This window comes from Planococcus citri, chromosome 5, assembly GCF_950023065.1.
Source record: "Planococcus citri chromosome 5, ihPlaCitr1.1, whole genome shotgun sequence".
Taxonomy (NCBI): Eukaryota; Metazoa; Arthropoda; class Insecta; order Hemiptera; family Pseudococcidae; genus Planococcus; species Planococcus citri.
In genome coordinates, this window is record NC_088681.1 from 37,278,860 (window position 1) to 37,292,821 (window position 13,962).

Below are 13,962 nucleotides of genomic sequence, written 5' to 3' on the forward strand. Positions count from 1 at the left end.
CCCTTTCCATTGAATTTTCAAAAATCAGAAAAATCTATTTGCTCGTAAATGTTTGAGAGTTTTCATTTCAAAAATGCAGAAAAATAATGCGTATTAAAATGAAAACTTGGAAAAAATGTTGGGAAAGCATGAAATACTTGACATTAAGTATTTAACAAAAAAAAAAAAATGAATTTTGAAAGAAAAATAAATGAAGTCAAAATAAAAAAATTTTAAAATGAGAAACTTTTGCCAAATACCTAAAAAAATAAAAAGCCCTAGAAAAAAAACTAATGACCTTGTAATCGATTGGAAATTTAATTTTCTACAACTTTGATTGCTATGATTTTTGTTGTGTGCTCCTAGCCTCCAAAGTGTTTCAAAGTTTGCAGCGTTTCATTTATCCGTCACACTTTCTTTCGTAGGTACTTACTCGTAAATTATTAATTTTTAAAAAATGTGTTTCAAGTTTCTAGATTTTTTTATGACATGGCGTAGGCCTATTAATCAAATCGACAAAAAAAAGTTGTACTCTGTAGAAGGCAATGAACCAAAATTCACACTTGTTTATCCACGCCATCGGTAATTTTTCCTACCGGAGCGTTAACATCATAAGTACATACAGTAGCATCAGGTGAATTCATTAAAAAACCATCAAGTCTGCCCGCCTTCTAATCCCACGTCTTCCATTAATCACTATAGTGGCAACATTTCCATAGAGTACAACACTAATGTAGTACTTATAGGCTTACGTCCACCTATAGCACCTACCAGTTGCAACCGAATAAATTTTTTCGGCAAAGCTCTATAAAAACCATACGCGATGCTCGTTGCAGATTGATAAATCCGCAACCGCAGCCGTGGTAAGTTTCAAGGTTATTAAATGGAACCGTGGAAAGACTCTCACAGACGTACAAGTTTATTACCAGCCCCTTCCGACCCCTTCGGCCCAACGTACAACATCTGAACATCTCCGCAGATCTTGTTTAAACAACGTGTATAACAATGCGTTAATTACCTTTATATTTAAACTAATTTAACTAGGTCTTAAAAAAATTATTAACAATGGTGTTTTTTCTATCTCTGTTTCTCTCTTTTTCTGTTTCAGATTTATTATGCGTGTTATTGGCCGGCTATGCGTCAGTAAGTATATTCGAATTTTGTAATTTGTTCGAAAATTTATAAAACTACTTACCTAATGGAAATAAGGAAGTTGAAATACGAGATGATTGACATTTAAGATGAGAAGGAATATAAATAATTATATCGTCTCGACTTGCTGATACGAAGTTTAGATAACTAGATATTGGTCGAGAAGAGAGTCTCGAACGAGTGAGTGGTGTCTGGTGTAAAATGGGTTGTAGAGTTTATGGTTATACTATACGTATACACGTTAATTTAGGACCTATATAGCTAACGTAATGAGAAGTTATAGCCTTATAGCGTTGAATCATCGAACATTGTCGGTTGAATATACTCGCCTATAAGGTGAAATGATAACGACTTTTCTTATTAATTAATTTATTTTAACGAGCATTACGCGAACAACGTTTGCCCCGAGTGGAATTCTCATCTTAGAAAAGGCTCCCTGTATCTAACCTTTCTATACATGACATAGAATACATACTTCAGCATATGAAGATATGTTTTATACGACTATATATTATGTTCTTTTACATACGTACAACCGAACACTCTTCCTTTCCTTTTAGAGTTGCAATTTCATGAGATTCGTGTATACAATAATAATCCTCTTCGAGCAATTAAAATAGATTATTTAACAAGCGTCGAATCGTCGATATAGTACCTATAGAAGATAGATACTTACATAGGTACACACGTCGATTACGGGAAGTTTCCATTCAAAGATTAGATAATGATAAAAAATTAGGTAAATAAAATTTTACTATTTTCCTTTCCTCTGTTTCTCGAGCAATCAAACCAGAACCCAATATGATCTTCGCAGAAAATGCCTACGTAATTACGTTGGTGTTATTTAATTTACTGAGCACGTATCTATAATAGGAACATATCGTACACGATTATGAAGTGTTAATGTATTTTTTCAGTCAGCGAACTCTTAAAACAGGGAATCTGTCCAGCCAGAGGGATACACAACGTAATGCACTATACCTAGTTCATAAACGTTGGGCATAAACTAGTCAAAATACCATAAGTTTAGGTACCTTGTAAAAAAAAAAAAAAAAAAAAAAAAAAAAAGAGGAAAGTCAGATCTACATTATTATTAAATTCGATGGCGTTGAAACCGGAAATTGAATAAGTTGTTAAAACCACAAATTTCACACGAAAGGCACCATAAAAATCTTTTAACACATTTTTGGAGGCGCCAAGCAAAAAAAAGAGTTGGCCATTACGTACCTACCAATAATTCACACTGTATAGGTATCTGGTGTGTGTACCTTCAATTAGTAAAAAATATTTTCGTGGTGCTGTAAAAAAAATGAAACATTTTCCCAACAAGAATAAAATTTTCAACGAAAAAATCCAAATTTTGTCAAAATATAATCAATCCAAAATCAAAATCAAAATACGCCTTTATTCTGAGTTAGTTGTGTACAAAGCAATAAGATACAAAAATACAAAAATAAAGTACATAGCAAAAAAAATGATAAAAGAAATAAAAATGCACACACACCTTTCCTCTTTTAATCTAGCAACGTGACCCGCCCAATTCCACAAGTTTCTCCTAACTGTGGACGCGATTTTTAAATTATTTTTAAACATATTTTTAATTTTTGAAAGCGTAACCTTATCCCGTAATTTAATCCCTAACATGGATCATCTCCATTGAATTTTGAGTAATCTCTAATTTTTTCTCTAATTTCTTTGTCAGTGACCAGGTTTGGGAGCCATAGGTAATTGTGGGGAGGACACAGCTATTAAAAATTTCAGATTTATGTTTGTTTTTGTATGGATTTTTGAAAATTGATTTTAAAGACCAGAATTTCTTCCATCCTAAGGTGATTCTTCGGTGTACTTCTTTTTCAGATCTGTTTTCAAAAGAAATTAACTGTCCTAAATATGTAATATCTTCAGAAATTTCCATAACATTTTCCCCTATTTTAGTTGAATTGCCGTAGCCCTTCCCATTAATAAGAATTTTTGATTTATTATAATTTAGTTCAAGTCCCGATTTGGTTCCAATTTTTTGTACATCCGTAATCATTTTTTCCAGGTCTTCCCATTTATCTGCAACTAGTACAGCGTCATCTGCAAATCTATAAGGTTGTTTAATTTTTCACCCAGAATTTCTATTCCCAATTTTGTCCAGTCCACCACCCTAAACATTTGTTCCGAAACTCCATTGAAAAGAAATCCATTGATGCAAAAATATCAAAAAATAGAATTGAAACATTTTTTTTCAATTCCGCATCTTATAATAAATATGTATCTGAATTTGGAAAAAAAATTTAGATGCTCATCTGAAACCAAAAAAAAAATAATTAATAAAATATGGTTGGTAAAACAAAGTAATTTTTTCATAATGAAGATGTCCCAACGAAAGTTTTGAAAAATACTGTTAATATTTTATTAGAATATCAAAAAATTATAGTATTAGTTCAAGTACTTACCTAGGTACAATTTTGTGTCTTCTAATTTTTTATTTTATTATTTTTTTTGTAGATTGCTTGGCTTTTTCTGAAAATTGAACTTTTGCGATGAAAAATTGAAAAAAAAAATTGGTCCCCAACCGTCATTATTATACTTAGAAAAAAATCTATTCTAAATTTTTTCAAAATTGGCTTAGATAAACATCTTAGATTCTTTCCTCTTTTTTAAATTTCCAATGTTTCTACTTATTTAATTACAAAATCAATTTTTGGGAAAATGTTTTTGCCAAAAAAAAAATCAGGGAAAACAAAGTTTTGAATCATAACATTTCTTCATCGATATAGTGTGATTATGCAAGTACTTTTTTTCAAATCTTTCGAGTTGTTATAGTTTTTCAATAGATACCAATTGATTCTTTTTTCAATTTGATTACTTTTTATTTCTAGGTATGTACTACGTAAATTATATGAACTGATAATAAACTATTCCTCAAATCTTGCTCACTATAAAATTTGAAAATTGTTACTTGTTAGTAAAATTCGATTCCATCAGCTTGTGAAAAATTACAGACATACCCAGTTTAGAATACCTAAGTAGGTTCTACTTGGTTTCAGCATGAAAATTATTTGCGACACATCAGAAGAGCTCTTTTGCAAAATTGTCAAAATTCAGAAACGAAAATACCACAGCCACATCTTCATCTCGGCTATACGATCGAAAAGGAACGAGGCTAAAAAAAACAACACTTGTACGCAAAACAAATTAGTATTACTCGTACAAAGTATGTACTATCAACGCATACAATTTTCAAATTACGACTTAATTTTTCCTCTAATTTTCTTCGCAATTACTTAACAATGCCTTTTCCAATTGCTGAGTAAACTTTGAACTCGCGTTCTTCTCGAAACTGCTAAACAAATAGTTGAAAAGTTGATTGTTGAAAAAATTTCGTCAAGTTGAATTATTAAAGGCGTGTTCACTCAGCATGTTGACTTTCTTTATACGCGTAAAAATGACGCATACGTTTATTCCTTCTTTTAAAAGAATTTTATACGCGGAATTGAAATTTTCCATTTCAAAGCTCGCTCAATTTATGGGTACCTATCTCATAGAAAAATATCGACTTGCTGTTTTGCTGCATCATCCTGTTCTTATTTTTCAAGTTGATGAGGGATCACACACAATTATGTACATATAGCCACAACAAATCAAAAAAATAAAATTATTCACTACTTCGTAGACGAGCAATAGATGTACCTATTAAGTATGAATCTATAGGGGTAATTTAGACAACGCAAATATCTAAGTTGGTATAGTAACTCGTTTCCACACATAGAAAATAATTTTCCATAAAATTTACATCAAGTGAAAACCTCCATTCTATGTATATAAGGGTAGAAAAATTTTCTACGCTATAGATAGGTACCTTACCTATACCTTCGTAGACGCAGACGTAGACATAGTAGGTAGGTACCTTTCTACTTACCCTGGTTGTTACATCTATTAGTCACGTAGTATGTTTATATAGTAAACAAAATCAGCAGTGCAACGAAAGGAAAGCGAAGAGAAACCCCAGAGCAGGCAATTTCGATGGTATCATAAGGCATCGCGTTACTTCACTGGTACACCCAACCCACCGTACAAAACTATATATGTATAGAGTCTTAAATGCGAAGCGTCAAAAATGAAATACAATACTCTTGTGTATTCTATCATCGTCTTGGTAAACTTTAACAAGATGAATTATATTTTTAACGTTTTGTTACCATTCGCACTATAAAATTTTGAAACGTTAAAAATATTTTTGATAAAAATAGAGAATTACGTTTTTGCTGATATTGACAAACATTTTCCCACTCATTACAACCCCTTTAAGAGAATTACCAAGTTCAAAATTGGAATTACTTTAAAAATGTTAAGAAAAATATCGAGTGAGCATCACTTTTTTTTTCAAAAATATCAATGTTGTAGTAGGGAAGGAAAATGAAAAAAAAATACCTATTCTATAATAAAGTCCAGTTTGAATATTCACGCGAAAAATTTATTGCATATTTAATCCGCCTTAAATTTCAATTATAAATTGCGGCGTAAGAGATAGGCAACTTTGTGAGCGGTTGTTCATTTGACGTTGAATAATTTGCATACACGATTCGCCGAAAATACTAGCATTCGTGTAAGCCAGTGTTCGATTATGGCTGTTTTTGACGTATAAATTCACACTACATCTTGTTGTTGTTGTTGTGGATTTGAAAAATCAATGGAACGTATAACTCGGAAATGATATTGTTAATAATCCGAACGAAGCTATTCTCTAGGGGGTAATAACGCGAATATGAGACTATAAGCGATGATAATATTCAACATTATAATTTCCCGTTTAAAATAAATATACCGAATGTTCTAAGTACCTAGCTAGAATGTTAATTGTTGAAATCTCACATTTTGAATTCCTATCTATTTATTTACCATACAAATACAAACATTGAGTACCTACTCTCCTTCTTTGCAAACATATCATTTTATTTGTACTGCAAAATGTTGACTCGCAATTGTAATTTCCTGCGCATGAAAATCGTGTACTAAACTTAGGTTACTTTTTACAGGCACAGAACGGATACCAATATAACCGACCAAACGGGCAATCAACTTTGAAACCGTCGAATGGAAATGGCAATGGCAATGGAAACGGAAACGGAAACGGTCGAAATAGCGCTCAGAAGAACGGTTTCTCGGGTCAGAAGAACGGTGCTCAAACCAACGGTTACCAAAATGGTCAAAATGGCCAAAGTTACCAAAATAGTCAATCACCATCAAATGGTTACCAATATAGCAAACCTTCGGTGAACTTCCCACCTCCAACTGCTAGTCCAAATGGTGCTCCAGTTACCACACCAAGTGCCGGATACTCATCTCCGGCCAGTTTTCCTCAACCATTCAGACCAAATGGTGGATCCACACCAGGAGGATTCCCTCAACCATATTCTACTCAGTCACCTACCAGTTTTGGATCCACTGAATCTACCAATGGGTTCCAAACATCGACTGCTCAAAAACAAACCAATGGTTTTGGTGCACCCCAACGCACCAATGGTTATACCCCTAGACCTCAGTCATTCAGCAGTTTTCCAACCGCTTCTACAAATGCAGGTTATGGATCTAGTCAAGTAACTGGTGGTTTTAGTGTAGAACCAAGTAGTACTCCTGCTCCAGGTTTTGAACCATCTGGATACAGTGGCCCAAACCAAGGTAATAGATTTGGTAATACCGGATATGGTGGTGCTCCAACACCAGATCAATCCAGTTTCAATGCCGGAAGCACTGGACCATCTGGCCCAACTGGTTACTACTCACAGCCAACACAAAGGCCAGGAGGATTCCCAACTGCTGGAAGTCCGGCTCCTTCAGGACCTAGCAATTTCCAAGGTCCAGGTAGCACTCCATCTTCTGGGCCTACTTCTTACACTCCTGGAAGTCCCGCATCTCTCGGACCAAGCAGTTTTACCACAGGAACTGCTGGATCTCAAAGACCGAGCTCATTCACCACTGGAAATGCTGGAAGTTTGGGACCAAGTAGTTTCAATGCTGGAGGTGGTGCTTCTCAAGGGCCAAGCAGTTTCAATGCTGGAAATGCTGGAGGACTAGGACCTAGTAGTTTCAATGCAGGAAATGCTGGAGGATTAGGACCGAGTAGTTTCTCTGCTGGCGGCGGTGGTCTCCAAGGACCTAGTTCGTTTACTTCTGGAGCTCCTGGATCTCAAGGTCCAAGCTCTTTTAATGCCGGAAGTACTGGTCCTCAAGGTCCTGGTGGTTTTGTTCCTAGCAAGCAGACTGCAGCTCCGGATGATGGCAGTTATGATAATGGCGACTATTCGGCTATTCCAGGATCTCCTAATACTGATTACCCTGTTTTCGCTGAAATACCAAAGACTTCATTTAGTTGTAACGCTCAACAATTCCCAGGTTATTACGCGGATGTTGAAGCTCGTTGCCAAGTATTCCACATTTGTGCAAATGGATTGAAATACGATTTCTTATGCCCTAATGGAACTATTTTCAGTCAACAACATTTTGTTTGCGTTTGGTGGAATCAATTCGAATGCAGTACTGCTGAAAGCTTCTATAATTTGAATGAAAAATTATATCAAGCTGGACCAGCAGCTCAACAAGGACCAACTGCCAACTTTGGAGGCTTATCTGGTCCCCAAGGACCTTCAGCCAATTTCGCTGGAGCAACTGGCCCTCAAGGACCAACAGCTAACTTTGGTGGTCTGAGTGGCCCTCAAGGACCAACTGCCAATTATGCCGGTGCTCAAGGTCCTCAAGGACCAACGGCTAACTTTGGTGGTCTGACTGGTCCTCAAGGACCAACTGCCAACTTCGGAGGTGCTCAAGGCCCACAAGGACCAACTGCCAATTATGGTGGTGCCCAAGGGCCACAAGGACCAACTGCAAACTTTGGCGGTGCCCAAGGCCCACAAGGACCAACAGCCAACTTCGGTGGTGCTCAAGGCCCACAAGGACCAACTGCCAACTTTGGCGGTGCTCAAGGCCCACAAGGCCCATCTGCCAACAACTATGGTGGTTTCCCTGGATCCCAAGGACCATCAAGTAACTTCGGTGGCCCAATAGGCCCGCAAGGACCAACTACAAGCTATGGCACTCCTACTGGCTCCCAAGGTCCAGCTGGTGGTTATGGCAGTCCAGCAGGTTTTCAAGGCCCAACATCCAATTTCCCAGGTTCATTAGCTACACCCAAAACTCAAAACAATTTCGGCGCACCAACTGGCCCATCTGGACCGACTGAAACCGATCAAGCATTAAATTTCCCTAAATACGGAGCTCCTACGAGTCAACAACTCGATTACGGAACTGGAACCACTCTGGCACCAGAAGACAACTTGGATATTCGTTTCCAACCAGTTCAACCTAAAGCTCCATCATCACCATCGCGACCTGCTGGTGGTTATAGTCAAGGTGGATTCCAGACTGCCGGACCTGGAGGATTTTCCAGTTCACCTTCAGATAGTTTTTCTCCAGTAACTGCCACTGAACAATCAGTTACTGAAATCAATCCATTTAATATTTATAGTGGACCTGATAATACTTTCTCCAATCTCGAGACTGAATCACCCACCAGTCAAAGTTTCCCATCGCAAGGTGGCATACCACAACCCAATAGAGAATATTTACCGCCTGCTTATGGCAAAAAAAGATGATCCAAATAATTTATTAGTGTTTATGTGAATTTGTAAATAATTTTATTTATGTTTTTTTCTTTTTTTCTTCTTCTTCTTTGTTTTCCCCTTCTTCTAGACAAAACGCCAGTAAAATTAATTTTATACGAACCTTTATAGAATATTTGTACTATTTGGTAGAAAAATTTCAATAAATTTTTTTCTAAAACTTTGACTTTATGCTCATTTTTGATAATACCATTTCTCTATGCGTTAACTTGAAAATAGAATTGACTGATTTTTTGACAAACGCTTCTTGAAGAATTTTTTCAAACAACCAACGAAAAAAATCAAGGCCACACTAGTTTGTAGGTATTATCTCTTTTGCATGAATAAAATAAACCACATACATTTAGTTGAAAATTTTTGGTTCTTTTTGTTACAAAAACATTGCGAGTATCTAAAGTACACTTTGATGAAGGTAAAAGATTATTAATTAAATAGGATGAAATGATTTCAAACTCAACTACACCAGCTTGCTTTGAATGAACAAAAATTCATCTGCATTTCGTTTGGATCGTCTAATGTGTTTCTTTGATTAAATTCCCGTTAGCAATTTGAACGAAACTCAAAGCGCTTTTTCGTCATTAAGCACATTGAAAGAAATTTTCTTTCACACAGAAAATTAGCGTCGTACGTTAATTCTTCCCACGTTAATTTAAGGCGGAAAAAATTCCTGAAATTCTATCCATTTAATGCGCTTTATACCGCATATTTCGCTATAATATACCCTGCGGAATATCCAATCGATATAAAACTGCCTATGATATGGAGTCCAAAACGGGTAGAGGAGTCTTTTGAAAATTATACACAATTAAGAAGGGGTTGAGAAAATCGATTCGAGTTATTTTATAATCACTTAAGAACGATATACGTAGATCAATTAATAAAACGCTATTTATAAAAGTACCTACCTGCCTACTTTGTTAATTTGCAAGTATAATTCCATTAACGTAGGTACCTACGTACATTTTATTTGAAAATAACATGTCGAAAAAATATCGCTGGTATTTTGCGCCTTAAATGTCAAGTATTCCTTTCACTCTTCGAGCTTGAGTTTAGAACGCCCTATAAAAATGCTAAAACCTCGATTAATAATTTTCATTTCCAATATTTCACCTTTGTTGCGCGGCCCATTAATTCTCACACGGTGGCCTATAAGAAAGGAGGCAAGGGAGGGTAGGATAACGCAGCAGAGTAACGATAATTCATTAAGATTAATATATCTTGACGCCTTCCATAATTCATATACGCTACTCGCGCACATTAATGTACCAGGTAACATAACACACCGCATGAATGAAGTAATATTTCAAGGAACAAAATCCACATCCAATAATTATTTTACACCGAGTAGGTGTAATTCAGCTCCCAGCTCGTAAAGTACTCTTGAGAAGATTTTTTTTCGCTAATTGTTGTTTTTCGAATGAGCAAGTATAATCAAATATATCCAGGCGTACAGGAAAATCAAAAATACACGCGAGAGAAACAAATCTCAAGATTTTCTCAACTTTACAAACCAAATCTAACATATACAGAATTTTGCAACACGTTAAACCGTTAACGTAGGTAATTACAGAGAGCTCGCAAAATTTGCAAATTAAGAGGGTGCCTAACTTTGTAGCTAAGAAAAGTTTTCAACTCTATACGCGACGTGTTTTATTGGAAAAGTATAAAACTACACCAACAAGAGGTACTGTAGATACATTTGTGTGACATCAAAAGATATACCAGTACAGTACATACGAATGCTCGCATACGGGTTTGGGAAAAGATGCCAACTAGACAGTCGACACTGGAGTTTAAATGTTTTTCAACATCGAATGAAAAATTACACTGAAAGGCCCCGAAGTGTTGTGTTATCTTTTTCAAGGGGAACGTCGTGGAAAATGCAATGCATGCGCTCATCAGGCTCATTTTGCAGGTAGATAGGTATTTATTTTTAAAATTGAAACTCAATAGGTATACCATTTGAAGAGTAGGTACACGGAGAGAACCAGATAAGTCATATTTCTAACATTCGTGTTAGGTAATGCCCCAATTTTGTAAAAAATTTGAACTGTATAAAAGTAATGACTGCAGGACATTTATCACAAAATCCCACAAACACAACTCGAGGCATAAATAGAAAAAAAAATCAAGAGATACGCAAGTTACGAGTTGAAAAGTCACTCTTATCGTGAAAAAAATTATGCAAAAAATCGAAAAATTATGTGTAGTGTTTTGCAACAACTTGAATTCGATTAAAATCGATTATCAAGATGACATTATGGTAATGAAAACTTCTCTCATTCTAAATAATTATTACCTAATGTTGAAATTTTCTTCCTTTGCCTCAGATTTGGTGTCGGATCATTAAAGTCGGGGAGCCCGCTTAAGGATCGATTGCCCTCCCTCACCGTCGATCCTCCGGAACAACTTTTTTCTTTAAGGGGAAGACCTAAGGAACATTTCTAGCCCTTCTCCCCCCCCCAAAAAAAGTGGGCCTTCTTACAAAATGGCGGCCATTTTAATTGACAGTTCAGCTGAAATCGCAGATTTTGCGTTCCAACATAGGACTTGCACGAAATTTGTTAAAATGTGCAAAGGTACATAGATCGAAAGATCAAACAAAAATTTATCACCTGTCAAAATATTAATTGCTTAAGTGCCTTTTTCGGTTTTTGGTGAATTTTTGCAAATCAAATTTAGGCCAAAAATAAATCAAAATTTTACCAAATTGACCAAAGAAGCTGAAATCAGGGATACACACTATTTTCGATATGCCAAATTGATTGGAAACTGTTTCAAACCGTTTTGAGCAGCTCTGAAGCCTCCAGCAGATTTTTGAAACTCGAAATTTCCCAAAATTTCATCAATGGAGATGGAAAGCCAAAATTTATTCTGCAAACTAATTTCAATACGCTACGAAATCGACTGCAGGTAGATTTCAAGTCGTTTTGGAGCCTCCAGCGACTTTTTGAAAATTACTGGAGCTTCTAGTTCTAGTAGATTTTTGAAACTTGAAATGTGCCATAATTTCATCAAATGGAGATGGAAAGCCAAAAATTCTGCAAACTAATTTCAACACGCTACGAAGTCGACTGCTGGTGGGTTTAAAGTCGTTTTGGATCCTCCGGTGACTTTTTGAAAGGTTGTATGGCGTTTTTTGGAAAATTGAAATTTCCAAAAAGTACTTAGCTGGAAGCTTCAAAATATTTTGAAACCACCATGCAGTCGACTTCATATCGTATTGAAATTAAGTTGCGAAGTAAATTTCAGCTTGCCAACTCCATTGATAAAATGTTGTGGGAACTTCAAGTTTCAAAAATCTGTTAGAGACTCTAGTAATTTTCAAAAAGTCGCTGGAGGCTCCAGAACAACTTGAAATCCACCGGCAGTCGACTTTGTAACGTATTGAAATTAGTTCGCAAAATGAATTTCGGTTTTCCATCTCCATTTGATAAAATTTTGGAAAATTTTGAGTTTCAAAAATCTGCTGGAGGCTCCAGAACTGCTCAAAACGGTTTGAAACCATTTCAAATCGATTTGGTATGTCGAAAATAGTGTGTATCCCTAATATCTGCTTTCTTGGTCAATTCGGTAAAATTTTGATTTTTTCCCTCATTTTTGGCCTAAATTTGATTTTCAAAAAATTCACCAAAAATCGAAAAAGGCACTTTAGCACTTGAAATTTTGACAGGTGATGATTTTTGCCTGATCTTTCGATCTACCTTTGTACGGTTTAAAAAAATTTGTGCATGTCCTATGTTAGAACGCAAAATCTGCGAATTTGGCTGACCTGTCAATCAAAATGGCCGCCATTTTGTAAGTGGCGCCACTTTTTTTCAAGGACATAGGGCTAGAAATATTTCTTAGGACTCCCCCTTTAAGAAAAAAGTTTTCCTGGAGGATCTGGAGGATCGATGGGTGGGGGTGCAATAGATTCTTATACGGGCTCCCCGACTACTCCTCTCCCCTCCTTTATTTTTTAAAGGCTATTTTTACTACAAAAAATATGTAGCATTTTTTCAAAATCTAAGTGGACTAATTACATACATTTTCCCACTCTTCAGTGTGAATTTAATTCGACCCCGAACTCATTTCTGAAAATTTTCGACTTATCTGATTCTTTCTGCGTACTCGTCATTTAATCGGGTAAAATAAGTCACAATGAATAGATCCCTCTGCCATACACTGAACACTTTATGCAAAATGTTATCTACTTTGGCAGAATTTCTTCAATTTTTTCATTCGTTTCAGTTTGTATTTCACAATTACGTATTCGGATCAACGTGGCAAAAGTTGAGGAATATTTTTTTTAGCGAGTTCATTTCCACGCTATTTTCTATGCGCGCGTCGTAAAACATTGAAAATCTAATTCTCGCGCCGCATCAGTCAAGGTTAAAATGAACAATTGAAGAAGAGAAAGAGTATGAAAAAAAAAATGGAAGGCTAAAAGCGCGATCATCAATCATGTAGAGCTACGAGTGTGCTTTCGCTAAGACGACTCGTACTTGATGAGATATGGCGTTCGCCTTTTAAAACTCATTACGTTTGAGTAGGATTTTAAGTTATTAAAAAATCAACAGCGAGATTAAAATTGAGGAACAGATGATAAGGCATTGAGGCGGTGTAGAGAGGTGTTCAGGGCACCCAGGCCAGGCTCAGATCAAGAGCGAGAGCACAAATGAGAACGTCAGCGTACTCGTATTTATTGGTACGTAAAATTCGAGTATTGTTTTCATTAAGATTTCACCGACGACGACGACGATGACTATATTATAGCGAACAGGAGGTGAAATTTTGATTAAAGTTTAAAATATATGCAGGATCGAACACGTTGGTGGTTAAAATTTGAGGTGACGCAGTTAGATAGCGGTTAGAATTGCGAGCTGTTTTCGTACGAGTATGGTGTATATGGAGTAAGTATGTCGTCTGGTAACGAGGCATAAGGCTTTCGTTCAAGGTATAGCAGAGCAGCTCGGCGAAAACGACTACATACGACCGACGAATGTCTATAAATTAGCAAATAATGTTATCACATAGGACGGAAAATCCGACAGGATTATAGCACATACAATGTAACGGCGGCCGCACCGCAAACCGGATAATTTTTCAACTCGTTCGATCAATAAGTTGAAAGCTTTTTCGCCATCTATTGTTCGTATCGAACCTCATACATGTGTATACGAGA

General features: G+C 36.1%; 1 protein-coding gene across 1 annotated transcript in view; it reads left to right on the plus strand.

Moving 5' to 3' along the window:
- Positions 1–8,941, plus strand: part of LOC135847261 (spidroin-2-like) — a 30,749-nt gene extending 21,808 nt beyond the window's left edge. The window contains exons 3-4 of the mRNA XM_065366718.1: positions 1,088–1,122; positions 6,156–8,941. Coding sequence (XP_065222790.1) covers positions 1,088–1,122; positions 6,156–8,768 — 2,648 coding nt within the window. The 3' untranslated portion in view covers positions 8,769–8,941. The remainder of the gene's footprint in view (positions 1–1,087; positions 1,123–6,155) is intronic.
- Positions 8,942–13,962: the final 5,021 nt, after the last annotated feature.